Source organism: Rutilus rutilus (genome assembly GCF_951802725.1).
Source record: "Rutilus rutilus genome assembly, chromosome: 13".
Lineage (NCBI taxonomy): Eukaryota > Metazoa > Chordata > Actinopteri > Cypriniformes > Leuciscidae > Rutilus > Rutilus rutilus.
Window position 1 is genome coordinate 12,545,819 of NC_140218.1, and position 25,344 is coordinate 12,571,162.

The 25,344-nt window shown below is 38.2% G+C and overlaps 2 protein-coding genes across 3 annotated transcripts in view; one reads left to right on the top strand and one right to left on the bottom strand.

Moving 5' to 3' along the window:
- Positions 1–12,217, bottom strand: part of plekhg5b (pleckstrin homology domain containing, family G (with RhoGef domain) member 5b) — a gene marked incomplete at its 3' end in the record, with an annotated part of 77,067 nt that extends 64,850 nt beyond the window's left edge. The window contains exons 1-2 of one of the 2 annotated variants that reach the window (XM_084427147.1): positions 11,921–12,216; positions 10,669–10,844 (exon numbers count right to left, since the gene is read on the bottom strand). In XM_084427147.1, coding sequence (XP_084283273.1) covers positions 10,669–10,750 — 82 coding nt within the window. In that variant the 5' untranslated portion in view covers positions 10,751–10,844; positions 11,921–12,216. Of the gene's footprint in view, positions 1–10,668; positions 10,845–11,920 lie in introns of both variants that reach the window. The other variant, XM_084427148.1, reaches the window with a different exon arrangement.
- Positions 12,218–14,025: 1,808 nt separating this feature from the next.
- LOC311301815 (torsin-1A-like) lies at positions 14,026–18,964 on the top strand. Its single transcript, XM_084427165.1, has 6 exons — positions 14,026–14,223; positions 14,309–14,395; positions 16,932–17,197; positions 17,905–18,080; positions 18,181–18,314; positions 18,558–18,964. Exons 1-6 carry the CDS (start codon positions 14,079–14,081, stop codon positions 18,806–18,808), a joined length of 1,059 nt encoding a protein of 352 aa, XP_084283291.1. The 5' UTR covers positions 14,026–14,078; the 3' UTR covers positions 18,809–18,964.
- Positions 18,965–25,344: the final 6,380 nt, after the last annotated feature.

The following is a 25,344-nucleotide window of genomic DNA, read 5'->3' on the forward strand; positions in this document are numbered from 1 at the left end:
ACCACATGGGAAAATAAAAGGGTTTAAAACTATATGGTGAACAGGATCCCATTGAATACACATTAAACTGACTTTTGGCTAATAGAAAGGCATCTGTACCCTACACAAACTGCTTACAAATGCACAACAAAGGACAAAAAGCATCTTTGTGTTCACATTGGCATTTTAACATTGAACCTAAAGATCCAGAACCCAAATGCATAGGGCATATCATCCTCACAACCTAATTGGTCGGCTTTTATGATGTAGATATATTTCGTGACGGAACTTATCGAGCATCCAAAACAGTGCTGTATGGGCTAAATGTGCTCGCTGTATGTGTTTTTTTAGAATTTTGGCCACAATATATTTTTTTTATAACTTTGGTTATCAGATATTAATGCGAAAGCACATTTATAGAATAAATAAAAATGAATAATTAAGAGTTTAAAATAAGTCACATTGTGAGAGATTTTCTTTATATCACTCATGTCATATTGTGTGAAATAAAAGACACAATTATGAAAATTATATAGTTGCATATGTCACAATGTGAAATATAAAAGTCACAAATTTAAAATATAATTATGAAATATATATTTATGAGATTGAGAATGTCACAATTATGAGAAATAGAATTTAAAATTATTTGAGGCAAAGTAATATCAAAGTAATTTTGTATTCTGACCACGATTTTTCTCTTTTAGCTGAAAACCAAATGTAATTTTTTTTACTGTATTGCATTATCAACCAACATTTTTTGTTTGTGTATGCCTATTTTAATTAGACAATGTCCAGTCAAATCGAATTAGAAACATTGAGATGATAAACATTTTCAGTACTAAGTTTCAAAAATTGTCTGCTTGAAAAACTAAAAATGCAATAAGCACATTTCAGTTATTTTCATTCATGTCATTGACAGAAACCTGACAGCAAGTCTCTGACGTCCATGCCTCCAGCACTGCTTCTTACACAACATGCAGAGAGGACTTAAGAGGCCACACACTTGAATCTCGAGGACATACAGTAATAAGACCATTTTGAAGGCACCACTAGAGCTAATCTTACAGCAATGTGCTTTTTAAGATGACTGCATAATCCACTATGAGTTTCTGACATTTTCCCATCACCGCTACTACCTCAAACACCAAAGTGAGCCATGACCCACCATTATAATCCCCCAGACTAATTACAGCATTCGAGAGGACAAGTATGCACTTAGAAATGCAGTACGCTCCTCTTCTGCAGGCCGCAGTGGCCAGAGAGCGGCTCTCGGTAATGGATCAGCCTTAATTACAGGTCTTATGAATGGAAGAGATCAAAGAAGAGACTCAGTGTTAAAGCTTTCCATCTCCAGATGAGTGTCCCAAATGTTCCGGAAGAAATTTGGGTTGCATAAGTTGTGAGACAAAAAAATAAAGCACTGAGGAGGACTGAATGATAGGCTAATGAAAAACAGTGTGTCCAGTTTCATCATATACTATTATTATTATAGGGATAAGGGCAAGAGTACTGAAGAATATGGAGGCGGCAGCAATGATTGACCATAACACATCTTTCAAAAACACAAATAGAAGGCAGCAAGCATACAAAGTTAAAGGTCCCATTCCATGGATTATTTTTATTATTTTATAATGTTTCCAGGGGTGCCCTTATAATGTTAGTATGTTTTTTAGATCAAAAATTGTTATAATTTAGAAATAAAAGGCATATTTCCTAGCCTGATTTCATTCCCTGGTTTGAACACTCTGTTTGAAGGGGCGTGTCTGCTGTGAGACTTCAGTGTAAACGCCCTCTGCTGTGATTGGCTGACATGCTTGCATATGAAATATCTGGCATTACATGTGGAACTATCTGGAAAACTTTTACTATTACAGCTATTATACGTTTTTACTATTACAGCTATCTGGATTAACGAATCATGAGAAGTTTTTTAAGTATTTAGATCTATTACCATCACATAAAAGGTTGCAGTGATGAGCACTGAGCAGATGACAGTCTGTTGATCGCGTGAAAGATCTTATCATTGCAACGCAGTTTCTGCACTATCACTAATGATTTCACCAATGCAAACATGAGGCATATAAATACAGTAAGAGCTTCGTTGTGCAGTGTAACAGCGTCATTGATTTCATAACGAGTTTTGGCAAGTGTCCAGATAAACTCGCGCTGTGTGATTGACAGCTTGGGCGATTGGAAAGGGATTGTTCTTTGATCGCTTTCTGTATATTAATCACAGTTTAAGTAAGATTATTTTCATCCTACTAAGAGAAACGAACGATGTGAAGAGTGATCGCTACTTCCATATTAAATCACTACTTACCGCTTGCTGGAATATAGTTGAAATAGTCCCCTTCGTCAGTATGAAACGCTGAGAGAAGTCTGCTTGATATTATTCCAGGTTAGAAAAACAGTCCGTGGTGAAATGGACAGAGCAAACTAACAACTTCGAATTAAACTTTTGCGGTATCCGATTATAGATAAACATCAACCACGTCTGTTGACATTTCGCCATCAATACGCCTGTGTTCCTGTGGGCGGAGGTTACGGTTCTAGTGACATCATTAAAGCAGGATGTAGAGGGGTGTAGTCCAATCCAGCCGTTTTTTGTAGTCAACTTCTGTTAAATAAAATATCTCGCTTGGCATTGAACTTTGAGCTTTATAATTTTACAGATATTATTTATACTCTAACAACAACATTACACACTAACTAAAGTTTGAAACATGGGATCACATAGAACGGGACCTTTAACAAGAAGTGTGGAGAGGTCTTATGATGAAAAACAGCTTAATATAGCGCTACAAACAACAGGAAACAATATAGTGTATCTGACGCATAGATACATGAACAACATTCAAATTCTAAAGTTTAAGCAAGTACAATCTGAGATGGAAGTGTACTAAAGATGACAACTCATGGTTAGTGACTAAAGAGTTAGGGTATTTTGGGAAAGTGGATCCAGCCTTACCATTAACATCATGGATGACATCCAGTGGGGACGACCAAGAGTACCGTTCCACCCCCCGCTGTGTCAAAGAAGACGGTAGTGTCTCGAGCTCATACGCTCCCCGTTTCCTCCAGTAAAGGAACATTGTGAAGGACGAGGCTGTAAACGTTAACTGCAAAACTAAGCACCCCGCTAACTGATCTTCTAAAGGCTACTTTAAAAGGGAACAAAACCAACTCGTACAATAAACAAACACTCGACATCTAACGAGTCATCTTGATGTCCACCTCTGATGTGCTATTAACTGGATATAGTCAATCTCAAACAATTCGCCATAAAGCAAGCACCTGCAGTTACCTCATCTTCCCTAACAAATAAACCTTTCTTTGATCCCGTTTCACGAGTTCCAACCCATAAAAGTGTGCAACTAGGCATGCCAAAACCGGACCTATATTCCAAACCCGAGGAAATCCTGGCACCCATTTCACAGCACCCCAATGAAACTCATGACAATAAATCTCTATTGAGAATGTATGACGGGTTCCTCGCTTCTTAAATTGTGGATCTCACAGCGTAATCTTGCAGTACGCCAAGACGGGAACACCTAAAATTCCCCTACACCTTGGCAAGAACAATCAAATTAAAGTCTTCCTAATTTGCCCGATGTCTTGACGAAAATGTCTCATCGCTTTTGAGATGTTCTTCGGTTTCTTCACTCTACAATCAGTATTACCAAGTCTGCAAGGAGCAGGCACATTGGTGTCAAAGTCTGTGCAAGCAGTTTGGGCAAAGGGGCCTGGTTGTCAGAGGGTGTTCAACCCACACTACCAGACAAATGTTGTATTCATACTGGGGTGAAGTGCATGCTGGGAATGACAGACCAGGCCAATACCTTCCAGTATTTGAGAAACAAAGATCCCTTGCAAACCCCTCCTACACAGACAGTGAACTTTGTCTATGATTTGCACAAACAATAAAAGCCAGACATTTCTGCATTGATAACAGCCCTGGTCCTCCTTTTCGGAGATTTATGCGTTATGAATGCCGTGTGACTACAACAATGTCAGCTGTTTCCGTGGATGGACACCAGCCAGCAGTGGCTCCTGATAAGATATCCGCTCTGCAGTGGTGGATGCATGTCAACATGACATCATTTCAAACGTGGCATTTCCTAAGCGTCAAAGGAACACGTTGGAAACCTCTTGTTGTATTAAGATGGCTTCAGTTATCCTGCAGAGAAGAGTTACTGTGAGAACGTACCGTGCAAGAGTCATAGGGGAGGGACAATGTTGCACAGCCATTCAAATGTCCAATTTTGGGATAAGAAATTAGAGGGTACGGCTGGGGCAGACTTACTCTTGGAGTCTGGCTTTGCAGACATATGGTAGTAATCCAGAACCTGGCTTTGAACTTGCAGCTTTTTTTTATGAACAGGCCGCTCAGGCAGCTGTAGAACGAGACGCAACAAGCAGACTTCAGACAATGAATCTGATATGTTTCCTCTGCAACTTCGGCGTCACTTTTAAACTCAAACAGAGGGCATAAATATTTTGTGTTAGCATATAAAGTGTGCTTACGTAATAGAGATTGAGTAAAGACATGTGACCGAAAGGCAGAATGAGTGTGTGCATCAGGACTCAGGAGTGAGTTTTCCAAGCCTCAATGGTGTTGACAGGTAGTGCAAAAGTAGTGGAAAAAAGAGTTTAACCTATATTTAGATTGAACGGCCACGTCATATGCTATACTTAACCCTTAAATACTAGAAATGCTATTATAATATTTCAAAATTTGCAACACAACAACAAACTGAAGATGTTACCCTTATTCCACGTGAGGTCAGCTCAAACGTATTTAGCTTTTGAATAAGGTATGTTTGCTTTGTTATATGATTTTAATGTTTTCATTTTTGTAAAGCACTTTGGGGCAACGTCTGTTGTTTGAAAATGTGCTATATAAATAAAGTTGCTTGCTTGCTTGCTTAACCGAAGACAATTACTTACACTGAGACTGGGATTTTTTTTACTTGGGCTAGTAAACAATCACCTAGTAGCAAACATCTAGCATTAAAAAAAAAGCAATATCTAAAAACAAATTCACATAAAAATACATGGATGGAAACCCAGCTATTGACAATCGTCGATGACAATTTGTCTGCAGGTAATGTGCGGTTACTACACATGAAAAACAACCCATCTAGATAGCCAGACTTAAACTCTCAATGGGTGGACAGCCATGAAAATGACTGATATGCCTTTCACTCAAAATCCCTAAATTGTTACTGTAACAGCACAGGGGTATTTAGGATGTAATGAAAAGCTATACCGTCTGTACACTCAGTACACAAGCAGATATTACAGAGCTCATCCTTGGCAGAGACGTGGTCATTAACAAGAGGCTGAGATCCGCCTAAATGGACTTAAGCTGGGTGGGGGAAGATGTTCAGAAGTAGCCAGCGTGGGACAAAGTGATGGCATGAACTCTTGTTAAAGGGCCCTTTTAATCTACCGTAATCGGCACGCGGATGAGAGGGGTGACACAAGCGGGCTATTCTTATAATGAACACAGCATAAAGCCAAGAAACCAAGAGCTACAGGAGTTACATTAGAGCTACACAGTCAATTGCTTAGTCACAATCTAGAAATATATGTAATGACTAGCAATCTAAACACATAGCTCTGACTCTAAACTCCTTTTAAAGAGTTTTGCTGCATTCATGTGTTGTTGTCCACATTATCGTAATTATTACGAGATCACATCATTGAAATTCAAACTCAGAGATTATTTGTTTATGAGGCAACTCTCATAACACCAAAATCGACAATTCTTGTTTTTTTTTATGGAATCTTGCAGTATTTATAATAAATAATTTATCCATGCACATCTTTTTTTTGTATATGCCCTCTTAATTTTTTCATCAAAATACCTTGCAGCAACATCTCTTCTCTTCTCTGATGATGCGTTTACTGGTGCGTGAGCGGGACAACCTGTCACTCACATGAGATCCGCCAATAGAAATCCACAACCATCCAATCCCCATGGACAAAATTAAGCCCCGCCCTACTTTTTTTTTGTTCGAGAAGCTGTTTCACTCGGATATACGTCACAATAGGAATGAAAAACTGTCGCAACCAGCGAAATACCTAATATATTAATACTTTAATTCAATATTCTCTGAAATATTTAACAACAAAAATCACAAGCGGTAACACTGTAATACAATCAAACTGAAAAGTACGAAATTACCTTTACGTATTAAAGCCACGCATGCCATATTTTTGTTTCATGATGTCACAACTGTCAACTTTTTATGTTCCCAACTAGTGATTATGAGATAAAATATTAATGTCGTTGGAATAGTATGCATTATGTATGCACAGTATGCATTAATGCACCCAGGTCAATGTGTTATGTTACTTGTCAGCCATAATAACCCAGCTGAAAAACTATTAAACTGGTTTGCTGGTCTCTTAGCCAGGCCAACACCCTTCTAAAACCAACCAAAGGCTGGAAGACCAATTAACACCAGCATAGGCTGGTTTAAGATGTTTTTTTTTCAGCAGGGAAACTTTCTGTTATGTCAATTAGCTATAATACATGCCATGTAGGGGTGGGCAATCTGATGATTTTATATCGTGATCGATCCTGAAGACGTTTTAAGCAGTTCAAAGAGATTGTGATCTATTATGTCCTTGTAATAATGTTAAAATACAGCAATGACCACCTACTAGATGGCTGTGCTGATTGGCCAGATTATTTCTGATAGTCTCAATCATGTGTCTTTCATGCGTGCTGATGCATTTGAAGAACAATTCAACAGCAGTAAGACTGCGTTAAATCTATTGATATCAGTATCGATTTTGGCTTCCAAGTCCAACGATTATGAAAACGTGATAATCAAAATAAAATTATCATTGTGCGCATGCCATTCCTTTACTTTGAAGCGGTGTGCTTTCGCCCCTCCTTGAAAGCCTAGACTTAATGTAGCCTGGGTTTCCCCATGCTGCCTTGCGCGCAGCTCGATTTTATTCACGCTGCTAGGCAGCCTGGACACCATGGACCAGATTTTCCCCTCAAAAAGGGAACCAATCACAGAACGGGGAGGGAGCAGCAAGACGATGACGACGTCTATGCGACACACCGAAGCAGTTTGTTTATATCTATATCTGTACCTTCTACCCTCATGCTTGTCTTGCACAAACGGCAATATTCGCTGAACGCCATCGTGTACACATAAATCTCTGACCCATCGTCTTCTTCCTCGTCGAATTTCTGTCGCTCTACATACGTCATCTGGTATAATTGAAACGATTGGCTATGAGCTACGTACAGGCGCATTTGATAGACATTCGTAGCGCCCAATAAACGGCTCTGGGCATTCGTAAACCACGCCTCAAATACGAGAAAATGAACATGTGGTTCCCAGACCACGTCTCAATGAGACGAGGTCTGACGTTAGCCAGGCTAGACTTAATGTCCAAATCAGTCAAATCATTTAACGTGACTTTTGTCAAATACAGGACATGCTTTATTTTAAAAAGAGTTATTAAAACCCATTAAACAGCGAAAGAGACTGATCCCCAAGCGCTTTCTGTGTGCGAGCTGCGAGTTCGGTCTTAAAGCCTAATGCTGCTGTCTGTGTCATTAATGTTAAACCAAAGACAAAATCACACACTGCTCTTGGCTGATTAACTTTATAAAAGTAACAGAGGCTTTTTGTGGAATACCATTGCAATACAATATTAGTCTAAAAACATTCCTTATTATAACTAAAAAATCCTATATTTATTATTTCAGCCAAAGTCTTGCAGTGAAGTATGTATAGCATACTAGTGAACATTTTCATTACTCATCTCAGCTGGGACCTAAATGAAGGAACACAAATTTCACCCTAAGGGTCCAACAGCGCCGCTTCATCAGTCAAACGAACCAAACGACTCCAACTGCAAATTCACGGCTAAATTACTGCTAATCTCATTTATTCAACGGGTCTAATAGCTGAACAAGCACTTAAACCAAGGGCAGGACCTGGAGGAAGAACAATATGCTAATAGCACAGTCTTAAGCCTTTCTAGTGTGTGATAAAAGCAAGTTGAAAGCGTGACAGAGTGAGGGATGATGGGAAAGCTGTAAGGCTAAGAGGGCTGTTGAACGGTGGAGGGAACGGCTAACAGCTGCGAGAGCCTGTTCATGAGCATTACATCATCTCAGAACTTGAAAAGCTGATAGCAATAACCCTGCGGTGTGTTTTTGTGTGTATGTAGGGGGTTGCATTTGACTTTTGGAGTCATGCTAACAATACAGTCTCTCAAGTAAAGGCTATCATCTATTACGTCAATTGTGAGTTAAGTTACCAACAATATTTCATTACGTATTTACTTTGATCACTTTAATAAAATGCAGCGCGTCTTTTGATTCAAACTAAGCGCTTGCGAATGAATCAGTCAATTCATTGACAAGAAAATTGTCAGTTTTTGTGTAAAATGTCCTTTTCATACAGTTTTAAACACTTTTTTGTAGCATGAATAACTATTTTTACATTTCGCCCATACAAAACTCAAAGTGCAATGGCATTGCTATGCAGTTGCTATGGAATTCTGGGTGGTTGCTAGGTGGTTCCTTACTGACCCCAAGACGGAAAAAAAGCCCAATAATCTATTATATTCTGGTTTCTAGATATTTCTAGGTCCATCCTTCAGTGCAGTATGGGAAGTTTTTACCAATTTGATCATCTGTCCACTGAAAATTAAGCCTCAACACTTAAGGTACGTTTACACGACAACAATGTGCTAAAAACAGAAACGTTTTTCCTCGTCCTACAGACGACAACATTGTCAAAACAATCCCCATTCACACAAATCCACGAAAACGACTAGAAACGCTGTATTATTCATGCCAGGCCAGTAGATACACATGCGCATGACGTTACCATTGTTCACAAATTCTCGTTTTTGTAGTTTACACGGAGACGTTAATGGTATAATTTTCCAAAACTTGCACTTTAAAAGCCGTTTTCAAAAGTTTGCGTTTTCAGGCCCCCAAAACGCCATTATCTTGAAAATGAACGGCCAAAACGCATAAAAAAGTTTTGGGTTTTTAGTTGAAAAAGATGACGTGTAAACGGCCCCTTAATTAACATGCAAATGGCAAAGAAGAGTCAAACAGACAACACAAACACGAATTAAGCTATAATTTAGTGATGACCTCTTGCATTTAGTAACTTTTAGAAAACCTGACTACCACTGGACAAACCAAATGTAGCAAAGAGAAACACAAACTGGTAAATAAATACCACTTGACACTTCAGATAATAAGATTAGTCTAAGTAGAAGGATTTGCCAGTGTTTGGGCCAAAGAATTAGTGGATGCAAGAGTAACCAACTTAAAACACAGTCTTAAACTGTGATGCAATGAACATTTTCAGGACGCATATCAAGCTAAGAGCCTTAAAGGGCAGTCAGTTGACATCATGCATCCAAAATGAGGGAGGAAAAACACACCAGGTAGAACCGTGTTAAGATAAAATGACTAATCAAACTTGAGTGAGCCAGAAGCTCCTTCTCAGACAAGCCTTAAACACCAGATGCTTGGAGATTAAACCCATGTATTTCAGGGAGGCTTGAGTGGTCTGGTACACCGAGGGTAACTTGCAGCCCCTGCTGAGCTAAGAAGCCTCTGGCGTACACCACACTTTAGTTTGGGTTTCTATAAATAACCATTCAGACTGGAAGGCTAATCTTTTCGAGATTGCAGAGGTCAATATAATCAAGCAGGAAAAATGTTTGGAAACAGCAGAAAAAAAGTCTATGCATGTCAGTTTGTTGAAAGTAGTAGTATAGAATGGCCAAACCATCCAAAAACTCAAATAAAGTTCAAATAAAGTCCAATAAAAGCAACAAAACATCTCTAAATTAATGTTTTTTTGATTCTATTGGACTTTTCGCTATGCATGCTTATGCATTTATGGTGCTGGCTAAGTCAAGCAATACTATTACTATAGCTATTACTTTTAGGGTTAGGAATCTGACTTATTATTTTGGCGGATGATAAAATGGTTGAAAAAGCTCTACAGATTTAGGCTACATTGAAGGAGTGACCTGAGCCATATCTAGTGACCAGAATATCTTAAATATTTTGGCCAAGACCAGTAAGCCACAATGCACCTTTCTATCAGAAATGCATAAAAATATCATCATTTTCTAATTTTATAAAGAAGAGGCCACTTAACTCGTCTGATTCGCAACCAATTAAACATTAAAATTCCCTAATATGCAAATGATCTAAAATGACAATTATAATAAACTCAACTGGTAATTTAAATGATGTAAACAGATAAGGGATTTGCTGTAACTCACTTCTATAATTCCACTGGACGAATACATCATACACAAACATACAGGACCAATTGTGATTGCTTAACATTTCGGCACACAAACCCCAATCAATACTTACTAAACTATGATCAGAGAGTGCATATGCTACATTGGTCTCATATATAATATGTAATTCCTTTAATGTCAAACCATGACTATTGGCTGACTTGTTTATGGGATTTGAAGTATCAACATCAATCATTTGTTCAACTTAAAAAGTTATGCCGCAACATGAATATGTAAGAGCACCAAGACAGACCAATCGAAGTCCTTCATCTGTCAAGTCATAAAGAGCTAAAAAATTTCTTGAAATTTAAAAAACAGTTTGTGTTTACATTTCATAAAAGTCAGAGGAGAACACAAACTTACTGAGACGCAGCCGGATACCAAGCCAACTTCTGGGAGGCGATTTGTGAAGACCTGGATGCATAATCCACTTGTTGGGTACCATGATGTGTGCCTTTACTCTACGTCCTTTGTGTTGAGGTAGAAATCCACACTGAAATAGCTGGTGGGGGGGGTTCACCAGCGGTCACATACGACTCCTGCCATGATGATTGGAGAATGAACACAACTTTTACTGCCAGGGGCATAGATCCCAGATGGGACACATCACCCAAATTTGGGTAAGCATCTAATTGTCAATATTACGACCAGATTTGTGAAGTGAAGTTGAAATACCCCAGGCAGTATTTATCTCTTTAATCAAACTAGGTTAACCTGAAGATATATACAATACAATGAATGTTAATGAATACTTTGTATGGAAATTAACAACAGTTTGCAGTTCATGCTGTTGCATCTCACACAGCAAAGTAAAATATAAATATATATAGGCCTACTGTATACAAATATAAATATATAATGCTAGTTTGGTTCTCTCTGGATATATTCAATTATTCAGAAAGACATAAAATATATGAGCATACAATTTGTGAATTAAATGTAATGCTGATATTATTATTTTTTTGTCTGGTTTAAAGTTAAAAATGTTAACATGGTGTGACTGTCCAGAAATTGTAAAGAAGAAGAAAAAAAAGTCTACAATTAAAAAAGGCTGAAATACTGACAAACACAAATGTTGTTTTATATTAAGTAAAGATTAAGTTGTCAATCATATTTTAAAAGGTGTTAAAAAGTATACTTTTATATAAGAGTACTTTTAACAACGCTTTTAACACAAGTGTTACAACACTTGACATTTCAGTCATTAAATCTTTTGTAGAAAATGGTATAAAATAGTTTTAAAATGTTTGAAATTCACATTTACATTTAATTGAAACCAACAAATTATATTTCTAAAAACTTGAAAAATGTTTTGAACTAGATTTTAAAAAGTAGTTTCTCTTTTTCATAAATCCTTGAGACTGGTCCACAATATATTTGCACTGCATGCACATAATAAATGCAGACCCAGGTTTGCATAACAGGCCAGATTTGGCTGCATCTCCTTTGATCTCCAGTATTATGTTGCATTGTAATTTCAATGGCTCGGTAAGCGTGCATGCTGTTTACTTATGCATCTCAGCGATTAATACATGGACTACAACATGACCAATTCACCAATAACATACAGTGATCGCATTCGATTCAGTGGATTATTGACTCACTCCTCACTAACCTGTTGCATTGTAAAGCTTCATGATCGACCCTCAGAGAGAAAATAAGCTCGTCCATTCAGCAGCAGCAGGACTTCAAATTCACTCTAATGTCGCTTTCATCCCCGCAGAAAGGTGTCGAGTCTACCTCACCAGCTCTGTCTTGAGTTAATCCATGCTTGGTGAGACAGGACTGGTGATTATCAGCGTGAAAGTTTCTCGCTGCTTTGTCTGGGGCTGTTCCCTCTACTCTGTTTCAGCCATGGAAAGCGTTTCCCATTCATTCAAATCACCTTTAGTCAAGAGAGCTCTGCAGTGCCTGGATTCCGCCGCTAGAGGCGCCAAAGAGAGATAGTTCATTTTACCTCACTGGATTTGTCTTCCTGGCTCTTATTATTCATTTTTTTACTCACTTTTTAGACAATATTGTATGTCCCTATGTAAACCTGGATATACTATTTTGACATATTGCTTACAAAATGATTAATGACTTTCTGTGGATGTTGGAATCAAGGTTCGGTGTATGTTTATAAATTCATCTGCACTCTTGTCTGAATACTTGTGAATATTTGGCTCCACCTGCTGGTCATCATCAGATCAGAATCTGAGCTTTATTTGCCAAGTATATTTACACACACACACACAAGGAATTGGTCTTTGTGACAAATTACACTTTGTGCTCCTTTGTGACAGGAGCTTCCATTGCAGAAGAAAGTATAGACAGTGCAGACATACATAGGAATTACACAGTAGAAATTAAATATAACAATAATATAAGAAACAAAAATGTTAATAATTTAATATGTACAGTAGTAGAAATATAGAGACATAGCTGTTTTAATGAATGTACATATATGTTATTTACAGGTCAACAGTTTATGATGTAATTTACATGTACAATTTTAGATGTTATATGTACAAATTATACAGTAATGGTAGACCATGTAGAGTTATGAGAGTTTAATTGGTCAGGCTGAATATAGCAAGGGGGAAAGAAATGTTCTTGTGGCTGGCTGGTCTGAATGTAGCTTTCTTAGCCCTTTTCCTCACTCTGGAGGTGTAAAGATCTTGGAGAGTGGGGAGCCAATATCCATGTATAGAACCAATAATCTTCTCAGCCGTCCTGTCTGTCTGTTGTAGTCTCCTGATGTCTGATTTAGTGGCTGAACCAAAAGCACAGGACAGACTCGATGATGGCCGAGTAGAATTGCTTCAGCAGCTTCAGTTCCTGAGAGATTGTGGTGCCCAGGAACCTGAATGACTCCACTGCTGCCACAGTGCTGTTTGTGATGCTGAGTGGGAATAATGCTGGGTTTAGTCCACTATCATCTCCACTGTTTTGAGTGTGTTCAGCTCCAGGTTGTTATTACCACACTAGACAGTCAGCTTTTCAACCTCCAGTCTGTAGACTCACCATTTTGGATGAGGTGATGACTGTTGTGTCATCTGCATATTTCAGGAGCTTGACAGAAGGGTCTTTTGAAATGCAGTCATTTGTTTCACAGGAGAAGATCAGTGGGGAGAGGACACAACCCTGAGGAGCGCCAGTGATGATCGTGAGAGTCCTGGATGTGAGTTTTCAGTCTCAAAGACCCTGTCTGTCAGGAAGCTGATGATCCACTGAGAGATTGGGATTGGCACGGAGAACTGGGTCAGTTTGTCTGAGAAGATCAGGCATGATGGTATTGAAGGCCGAACTGAAGTCCACAAATAAGATTCTTTCGTAAGTCCCAGGTCTATCGAGATGTTGTAGGATATAATACAACATGAATGACAAAAGAGTTCATGGATTTTGAAAAATGTGGTTATTGAATGCATTTTGTGTGAAAAATTGTTCAGACTTCTGTTTCACTGAATGTGTGAAGAGTTTTGAACATGTGGCTTCAGTATTGACCGATGCTTGTTACCAATTCAAAAAAGAAAAGAAAACTGTAATAGGCTACATTGTTACCTAACTGCGTGATTTTTATATGTTAATTTCTGAAATTCATTAGCCTACAGTCACCTCTGATAACAGAGCACAAGCTGCTTTGAAATATGTATTGTTTTAACAGGAAGCCGAATGTTTGCTGAAGGAGTAGCCTATACGGTTTCACTCTTCTTAATTCGTCAGTTCCACTCCGAGTTCATTTACAAAAATGAAACCAAGACTGAAAGACGCCTGAGTGATTCGCTTCCACAATGTTAGCGCAAAATCTTTTAATCGTTGTATTTTTGTTGTCTAATATAACATTAGCGTCAGGTTTCCTGGATGTGGTGGCGGCTGTCGGCTCTTACCTGGTTAACTTGTTTGTGGAACGGGACAGTTTGCCGTTTGACACTAAACGTGAGTATAACCGGAAAAAAATGTGTCGACCAGAAGAGTTAAGTTCACGCTTCAGATGTTTTGTTGTTTATTTCCAAAAATACAGGGATCCAGGATGAGCTTGCGGCTCTCGGCTCTTACCTGGTTAACGTGTATTTGAAACGGGACGGTTTGCTGCCTTTTGACACTAAACGTGAGTAGCCTACCCGGAAAATAATGTGTCGACCTATAGAAGAGTTAAGGTCACGCTTCAGATGTTTTGTCGTTTATTTAAAAAAATACACAGCGAACTTTAATTTCGCAAACTTTAATAACTTTCCAGCAATGTGTAAAGTTTTTTGGGTGAGTGATACAGGGAGACCGGGTACAGTTGCAACACTTTTTGCATTTCTCTCAGTTAGGGGAGAGCCGAGCGGGGCACAAAGTAACGCTTTTTTACTTTCTCAGTTTGTGTAAATCTACTTATGGTTCAGAGTTTTTTTTTTTTCCCCCACATTAATTTCCCACATGTCTACTACAATTATGTGTTTTTGTTTTATTAATACAGTATATACTTTTTTCTTGACATACCTCGAAAGAATGGAAGTGAAATGTGACAACATGCCCCATAGGTGGGGTACATTGTAACATGTGAGGGGCACATTGTAACATATATGACAGCTTAAAATGTTATCTGATCTAATAAAAAAATATACAAAACAAACTAAAATATTTTCTAAATCAAATACAATTAAAAAACATTTTCATATAAAATAATGGCAATTTTTAATAATTAAATATAAACTCATTTTTGAGTTTTGACTACGAACACATGAAAACACAGCTATACAACATAGTTCAAAACAAATAAATAATTAGTAATTTCTGAACATTGACTCTCAGTCTTTATTCACCCTTTTCTCACGTTTTCTCAATAAAATTGATAAAAGTATAGAATATAATAGCATATTTCTAATAGGGGCACATTGTAACGCAGTGTTACAACATGCCCGCCTGCACAACTGGGCTAGTGTCTTCTGCTAGTTAGCGAAGCGTTAAAGAACCATCAACTGTTAAATAACATCTTGGAGATTAAAATAATATCAGATTTGTCTTATTTTAAATAAACACAAAAAATAGAGATGAAAAATTAACTTAAGTAAGAAATTTACTTTTGCTATGGTTTAATAAATGTCTATGGATATCTTCCAAAAAAAAAAAAAACATTTTGGCGGATTTTTTTTTTTTCTATATAGTGTTGATATGGCAGCTAGTAAATACACAAAGTTTCATCATCCAAGAATGTGCGGAAGTATTTAAAACAAGCGTGTTACAACTAGCCCCGCGTTAGGTTGTGCCCCGCGCTCCCCTACTCAGAGACTATTTGGACTAGACCAGCCAAATTTGTATATATTAAACTTGCATCCGTCTGCTAATTACCCCATTTTAAGATGATTACATATGACATATCATTCACAGTATTTATTTGAATGGAAGAAGCCAGATGTTGCAACTGACCCCAACCCAGGGGACAGTTGCAACACAACGCAGGGACGGTTGAAAATACCTTAAATTTCACTAATTAACTTTAGCTTTTTGTCTCAATGAGCATAGAATTCTGAAAATATGAACTGTTTTAGGCCTACTATAATATTATAGTATTATTTATTTATTTATACAATAATATTATTGTACCTATTATTTATTTATTTAGTCATATTTATAAAATAACAGTTATTGAGTTTTGTTTGTTTAGAACATAGGCCTACATATAGTCAGTGTGCAGGTGTTACAGATGCTATTCAATCTCTCCACATTTCAGTGTCAGACAGAAAGAATTTAACAATTTGCAATGCAACAAACTTTTATTAAACATGCGATTTATTACTCGTCCCCAACCCTATCAGCCATGACAGAACATCATACACCTGCTGGACACACTGACTTTGACACATGCTAACCATGTCACTTAGAAGTCAACAAAACAATAATTCAAACTAAGTAAGGTTTGATTAATTCATACAAAATGTCAGGACAGTATGACAAAAATTAATCTCATGAAAAAAATTACTTTCATACCTCCAAAACAAGTTTTGTTCAATAAATGCAGCAGCAGATGTTGAATATGTCTACTGTCTTCTTGGTGGGGGGAGGGTCTAACTGCATGTGCAGTATGAGTGTCATCACTCTAGCTTGTTTCTGATTGGAGAAAAATGACATGTTGCAACCATCCCCTCTTGCAATTGTCCCCGGTCTCCCCTAGTGATACATTTTTATCCCGTGTAAACCTACATGTGGGAAGTTTTTTTTTTTGTGCATGGTTAAAATGTTAGTAGAATGTTACCACGTCACCCTTGCCACATTTTAGGGAGCTCATACCTTTATCTGGTAGCCTACGTCTTAAATTTGTATGATGTTTCAGTGCTTTTTGAACGAAAGGGAGAGATATGGAAATGAGTCTATTTGAGACTCAAGTGTTGTGTTTTTATATTTCTTAAGAATTGACTTTCTGATAATATAATAACGTTACTCTCATTTACTAGTCTAGTTTTTCTGTGAGAAATTTTCAACATTATTGCAGGTGTGGTACTATGTTTGTAACAAAATGCAACCTTGTTCAAATGTTTTATGCTTGCTCGGTTATTTATAGTTGTAGTAGGCCTATAAAAGCTAAATAATACATTTTTAGTATAAATTATCATTGCAAACTACAAACAATATTTTTGACCACATATCTTTACATCTTTCAGGTTTGGAGGCAGATTTAAATAAATCTCTCTTTGGGCAGCACATCGTGTCTGATGTTGTATTAAAAGCTGTATCGTCATTTATGGCTGACAGGAACCCAAACAAACCGCTGGTTCTGTCTTTCCATGGGACTACAGGAGTTGGGAAAAATCATGTTGCTAAAATCATTGCAAGAAACATTTACCAAAAAGGGGAAAACAGCAAACATGTTCACACATTTACATCTGAGCTCAATTTCCCGCACAGAGAACATTCACACATCTACAGTGTAAGTAAAAAATACATATTTCATGTTACATAATCCATAGTTAGTTAGCGAATAGGTAGCAAAGTGTTTTGTCAATAGATTTCTGTGCCAGAGCAGGTCTATTTGGTTAGCAAGGCCACAATACTTCCCTGCGGACTCAAAAAAAAAAAATGCTGGGTGGTTTCAACTCATATTTGGGTCAAATATGAACTGTTGGGTTTCAAATTTAATTTAATTTAAAAAAATGTAAATACAAATTTCAACCAACAATTGGATTTGTCTACATTTGATCCAAACATGGGTGCGTAAGATCAAGCTAAAGCTGAAGCTGCGTGCACATCATGTCAATAACATTAAAGCTCAATAACATACCGCAGCATAATGAGCACTTTGATCAGTTGATTTAAAAAACAACACATTTCAGCGCTAGATCGCCTCTTATTTAAAAAAACGAATGAAATGAATGCTCTGCTAGTTAACTGGAGATGTTTTGTTTATTTGTATTGGTAGGCTACATTCGTGCCGTGAGATTCAAAAGTGGTGGGGACAATATCGACCGTAGCAAAAAGTGGCGGGGACATGTCCCACCCACAAATTATGCCTATGGTTACTATACTAAAAACATAGTAAATCATATTCTTAAAAAAATATATAAAAAAATTGCATGTTCTTAAAAGCATTTGCATTTGTATATTCTGTACTCTTATAACCCTCATCTGTATATTCAGGCAAATCTAAAGAAATTGATTCTTCATGAAGTATATTGGTTTCCTCGCTCCATTTTCATATTTGATGAAATGGACAAGATGAATCCTCAGCTGATCGACACCTTAAAACCTTTTCTGGACTACAATGACCGTGTACACAGAGTGTCATTCCGCAATGCAATCTTCATCTTTCTCAGGTAAAAAATGTAATTGTTTGATTCAAGCTGAGTACTAATTAAATACCTCTACTCTCCCAAAAGATCGACCCAACTAATGTGAAGCTGTGTTTATTTGTAGTAATGCAGGTGGGAATGTGATTGTCGAGACGGCACTGGATTTCTGGAGAGAAGGCAAAAAACGGGAAGAGATCAGGATGAACAGCAAAGAACTGGAGACTAAAATCTCTCAAAACATCTTAAATGATAAAAACAGTGTGTATTGAAAGAATATTGAAATATATTTTCCAATATACTTTTTTTTTTAATGGCAAAAGTATATTTTAAAGTATATTTATATAAATGTTGTTGAAAAGTTTTATATGGAAATGGTAAATAAAAAAAGCATTATTCATTATATATTTTTTAAATTATTACATTTAATTTCCCTTAAACCTGCACATATATTGTTACATTCTTGTATAACACAAATTAAATTTGTTTCTCTACATTTTACAGGTGGATTTCAGCACTCCAGTCTCATAAATCATCATCTGGTTGATCACTATATTCCTTTCCTACCTCTGGAGCTGAAGCATGTGCGTCAGTGCGTCCTGGCTGAGATGGTCCATCTGAACATGACTGAAGACATTGATCTGGCAGATAAAGTGGCCAGAGACATGCCCTTCTTCCCTGAAAAAGAGAAAATATTTTCAGTTAAAGGCTGCAAGTCTGTCAGACAGAAACTGTTTCTCTATTCTGATGAATAGATAAAATACTTTTTTTTTTTAATTAGTTTTGCAATTTCTTTAATGCACATAGTTGAACATCAATGAGGTCTTGACTTTAGGTTTTTCTCATTAATATCCCAGTGTTGGTGATGATGTGCCTTGCATAGTGTAAGAAAAAATTATGTGGACGCCGAAGATCTCAAAAATGAAGTTTATTACAGCATAGCAGTGGCAAAGTACACAAAGCACCTTGGGTTCACCGGCGTCAGAATGAACCCAGAACATCCAAATCTTAAACCTTTTATCCTGTTACAGTTTATCACTCTTAATGTAAATGAAGTTGCTCTTGTTGTAACAGCTGTGGTCTGTATGTTAATGAAGTTGAGACACCCCATTGTCTGAACCCCATTCCCATTCTACAATTGTTGATGATTTGCTCAGGATGTGATCAACCCAAATGGTGAATAAACAATATAACTTCACTTCCTTCATCTCTATGATAATTAAAGGGCACCTATTATGCAAAATTCATTTTTACATGGTGTTTGAACATAAATGTATGTTGGCAGTGTGTGTTCACAACCACCCTATAATGATAAAAATCTACCCAGTGCTTTTGTTTAAATCTCCATAAATCATAAGCACTGTCTCAGAACCAGCTGTTCTCAGATTCAGGGCAATGTGACATCACTTTGCACAGGCCCCTCCCACAACAGTTGATTGACACTGCAGTTTGAGCATAGACCCGCCCTGAGTGAGCTGGACACAGTCCATTATTGTTTCCACGCTGGAGCAGCTGTGGACAAGAATGTCTTCTAAAGCGATTGAGGTGTTTTGTTGTTGGATGTAAGAATGAACATACCAGTCTTCATTTACTCTCGTTGTTGCTCGAGGATGGATCTGTACCAACTGTTCGTGACCCCGCTTACAGTCTCCGGAGCGACAGGCCTAACGTTACTGATCACAGCAGAAATTAAAGTGAGCGCGCAGTTTATGACAGCTCATTGAGTCCTTTTACAGATATACAGTTTACCAGTTTATTAAGCACCCACTGAAAAGGTGTGTTTATATTTGTTTACTGTTAGTTGTAACGACGGTTTTGTGTAGGCTACTGTGTATGTACACTGTGTATGTTGATGATAATGAAAAGGGAGAGAGAGAGAGAGTTTATGGATAAGACTTTGATGCGCACTTCTTATACTGTGTTTATTCAGCTCTTACAGTGATTTTCTGGAGTAAAACTAACGCTTCATCTTTTGTGTGATGTAGCCTACAAGGATGTACACAGGACACCCAGGTTGTGACATGTGACATGTATGGTGTCAGAGAAATTCACTAAAATATAATGTCAATAATGTAAAAAAAATATTTTGTCAAAAAATAATGACAAAAGTCTATTCCTGGGTCCCAGGAGGATAATTAAAATATACTCATCAGTATATTTTGGTGATCATTCGGACGGGGTCTGCTACAGCAGGCTTGTATTAATAGTGGATAAAAGCAGCTGAGCACAGACACGTCCAAAAGACGTCATTCTAACGTCTTTGTCGAACGTTCAGAAGACGTCCACTGAGGAGCCAGAATGAAAGTTTTTGCAACGTCTTTTTTAGACGTCTTTTTAAGTTAAGTATTGACGTCGAACTGACATAAAAAGTGAACGTTCAGAAGACGTCCACTGAGGAGCCAGAATGAAAGTTTTTGCGAAGTCTTTTTAGCGTTCACTATTGACGTATTAGACGTCTTTCTTAAACGTCTTTTAAATGTTCATTATTGACGTCCAGTTTTTCATGAAAAATTTGTCCAGTTAAGACCAACATATAGTCTTAACTGGACTATAAGTTAGTCCAGTTTTAGTCCCCCATTATAAGTTATAGTATACGTTATAGTATACATTTTTAGTAGGACATAAATTATCATTGCAAACTACAAAAATATTTTTGACTTCACATATCTTCACATCTTTTAGGTTTGAAGGCAGATTTAAATAAATCTCTCTTTGGGCAGCACATCGTGTCTGATGTTGTATTAAAAGCTGTATCGTCATTAATGGCTGAGAGGAACCCAAACAAACCGCTGGTTCTGTCTTTCCATGGGACTACATGAGTTGGGAAAAATCATGTTGCTAAAATCATTGCAAGAAATGTGTATGAAAAAGGGGAAAACAGTAAACATGTTCAAACATTTATATCTCAGCATCATTTCCCACACAAAGTAAAGTCAGACCTGCACAGCGTAAGTAAATAATGTATATTCCAATAAGATCAGTTTAATTCAACAGGTGACTAAGATTAATCTTAACTGTGGTAGGACTATTTGTAGCCTTTAACTAATCATCTTAACTGGGATTAGTATGTTTTGTATATCCAGGCACAGCTAAAGCAGTGGATTCATGGAAATGTATCAAGTTTTCCCCACTCCATGTTCATATTTGATGAAATGGACAAGATGAATCCTCAGTTGATTGAAACCTTAAAACCTTTTCTGGACTACAATGCCCGTGTAGTCGGAGTGTAATTTCACAATGCAATCTTCATTTTTCTCTGGTAAAAAATGTAATTGTTAGATTCAAGGAGAGTTAAATACCTCTACTCTCCCAAAACTCTCCCAACTAATAGAGAAACTGTGTTTATTTGTAGTAATGCAGGTGGGAGCTTGATTGCCGAAGTGGCGCTGGATTTCTGGAATGAAGGCAAAAAACGTGAAGAGATCAGGATGAACAAAAATGAATTAGAGATTAAAATCTCTCAAAGCATCTTCAATGAAGAGGGTATTGAAAGAGCATTGAAATATATTTTCTGATCTATATATTTATGTATAAATATAATTTATATATAAAGGAGGTTAGGGTTAGGGTTAGGCTGAGATTTCCCATCTAAAAATATGCAGATTTCATGATATGGTATATGGAGTGGTGAGAGAAATGCCCTTCTTCCCCAAAGAAGAGAGAATCTTTGCTGTTAAAGGCTGCAAGTCTGTCAGACAGAAACTGGCCGTTTATACTGATGAATAGATGAAAGCAGCACTTTTTTTCCACAATTGTAGGGCTGAGCATATATGGACATAACTCTTTACTGCCCAAGTATACTACTTCAAAAAGCCTTTTAAATGTATACATGTGAATTAAATGTTGCACAATGGCCTTCATCATCACAGTATTCTAATGCCTATCTAGTGCAAGGGATTTCATCAATATGCTGATTGAAGACTGTTGGGACACTCCAGGCACAGGATGGTTCTGTCGGGAGTCATTTTTACCTCAATGACACGTCTGTACCATTTGCTTCACAGGACATATGCTTTCAACTACATACTGTTTATTTACTAGTGTGTTCTAATATGTAACTATATCATGTTTGGTCTCATCTGACAGCTTATAAACTGAAATTAATGGTGGTGAACTTAATAGAGATATTAAAGTATCCTAATGTACTATTGGTTAAACATGCATTGAGGAGAATATGTTCTTCTCCCCCTCTTGATCACTACCCTTTCGGTATTGGTGTTCCACTCATGTTTAACAATGCTTTGCTCAGGGTATAAGAAGGAAAGGTAACTGTTGATCTGGGAGAAAGGCTTTTACCCTGCCACTCTTGCACACCGGTGCGTAACCTCATACTATGAGAAAGGCTTTTACGGCCTTGTTTGCACAACAGTGCATTATTTGTTACAACTAAGTTTTCTATTCAGTTCCATCCTACTGTCTGTATATTTAAACATGTAACTTAATAAATAACTTTGCCTGCTTTAAAGGCTTTGAGAATGTTTCCTTTTATCACTGATGATATTTAAAGCTAACGTGATTATAACTTTCATAAACGTTCAGGTTAAATCCTATGTTTTCCTATCAGTTCTAAGAAAGACCTTTAAAGAATAAGAGGTTAAAGAATAACAACAACTTTAATGGAGTCAGATTAATTATATTGGAGTCAGACAAATATCTGAATTACACACGTCATCCTTCAACTGCCTTTTGTTCCGATTATTGGTTCAAAATAGCAGCCTTACACAATCATCAGCTTTGTAGAGACAAGAATAAAAGTCAACAGCATTACGACGCATTTCTATAATGTCATCTGTAATCTTCCCATCTGGAAGACGTAAACACGTCATCTGCTTATATTGTGCCACTGAACGTCTCGGTTACGTATGTAACCCTCATTCCCTGAGTAGGGAACGGAGACATTACATTGTGGTAACGAATGGGGTTTCGCTTAGAAAGCCTCTCACCTTCGAGTATACAAAACGAGCCAATGGCAAGAAAATGCCATGGTATGCGGAATTTGCATAGCGTAACACCACCCCACCTCGTGGGTATATAAGGAAGTACGCTGGCAACATGCAGTTATATTTTCTCGCTGAGGAGCCGAGACTGAACTCAGGTGTTCCAGTGTTCCAGCAGAAGTGGCAGGGAGAGTGGCAGGGAGACGTAACGTCTCCGTTCCCTACTCAGGGAACGAGGGTTACATACGTAACTGAGACGTTCCCTTTCGTGGTCACTACGAGTTACGTCGTGACGACGAATGAGGTTCCCAGTCTAATCACGCCACCTCTGCTGTCTTCCAGTGCCCTGTGTAAGTCTGAGCTCCCTGTCGTGAGACTAGCATGGACAAAGGACTCCTACTTAACACAGGAATACCAAGGTACACTGGGAAGCATATCTCAGTGGAAATATGCAACACAATGCCTGCCCAAAAGGAGGACTTATAGAATACACAAATGACCCGCGAGCAGGCTGCATATGGAAGAACACTGGGGTGTCCAGCCCGCAGGTTGGAATCTTTCAACCCCAGGGGTGGCAAGGTGGATTGCCAAGGGAAAGACACACGCTCGAGAGAGGCTTACAGTGGAAATACACATGTGGGGGTCGCCCAAGGGGGGAACCATGCACATGGAGGCACCTGGTCAATGCGAAAGCTGGCGCAGGCATAACTTTGGCATTGACGTCAACAGTGCTGGAGGAACTCAGGGCTTCTTGGGGAAGCTCACCTGAGGAGAAAATTGCACGTATCCAGTCCAAAGAGTGGAATGGCGAGCAAGCGAAGACACCTGAGCAGATCCTAGTACCGGCTCCACTTAGAGATTGTAGAATCTCGCGAATGTGTTAGGTGTCGCCCAGCCTGCAGCTCTGCAAATGTCTGTTAGCGAGGCGCTATGCGCTAAAGCCCAAAAGGAAGCGACACTCCAGGTGGAGTGTGCCTTCACACCAAGGGGGCATGGTCGACCTTGCTGCTGGTATGCCAAAGCAATGGCGTCCACTATCCAGTGAGAAAACATTAGCTTGGAGAGAGCCTTTCCCTTCAGCTTCCCACCATAACAGACAAAGAGCTGGTCTGAGGTCCTGAAACACTGCGTTCTGTCTACGTAAGCACGGAGGGTGCGTACTGGACAGAGCAGTGCCAAGGCTTGGTCTGCCTCCTCCAAGGGCAGCGCTTGCAGGTTCACCACCTGGTCTCGAAAGGGAGTGGTGAGAACCTTGGGCACGTATCCAGCCCAGGGTCTCAGGATCACGTGAGAATAGGCTGGTCCGAATTCCAGGCACGCTTCGTCATCCGAAAATACCTGCAAGTCCCCTACCCTCTTGATGGAGGCAAATGCAACCAGGAGCGCTGTCTTCAATGACAGGAACTTAAGCTCCACTGATTGCAAAGACTCAAAGGGAGCACTCTGCAGGGCGGATAGAACCACTGAGAGGTCCCAAGAGGGTACGAGAGGAGGCGAGGAGGATTTAGTCTCCTCGCTCCTCTCAGGAACCTGATGACCAGGTCGCGCTTCCCCACAGACTTACCTTCAAATGCGCCGTGATGTGTGGCGTTAGCGGCAACATACACTTTGAGGGTGGAGGAAGACAGCCTTCGCTCCAACCCATCTTGCAGGAAGGAAAGCACGACACTGATCGAGAAGTGCACCAGGTGACGAGGAGGTTCTACTTCAAAATCTATTCACTAACCCTAACCATCCAAAAACTAAAATAAAGTCCAATAAAAGCAACAAAACATCTCTAAATTAATGTTTTTTTGATTCTATTGGACTTTTCGCTATGCATGCTTATGCATTTATGGTGCTGGCTAAGTCAAGCAATACTATTACTATAGCTATTACTTTTAGGGTTAGGAATCTGACTTATTTTTTTGGCGGATGATAAAATTGTTGAAAAAGCCCTACAGATTTAGGCTACATTGAAGGAGTGACCTGAGCCATATTTAGGGACCAGAATATCTTAAATATTTTGGCCAAGACCAGTAAGCCACAATGCACCTTTCTATCAGAAATGCAAAAAATATTATAAAATGCATAAAAATATCGTCATTTACGAATTTTATAAAGAAGAGGCCACTTAACTTGTCTGATTCGCAGCCAATTAAATTAAAATAAAAATTCCATAATATGCAAATTATCTAAAATGACAATTATAATAAACTCAATTGGTAATTTAAATGATGTAAACAGATAAGGGATTTGCTGTAACTCATTTTTATAATTCCACCAGACGAATACATCATACACAAACATGCAGGACCAATTGTAACACATGGGTAAGCATCTAATTGTCAATATTACGACCAGATTTGTGAAGT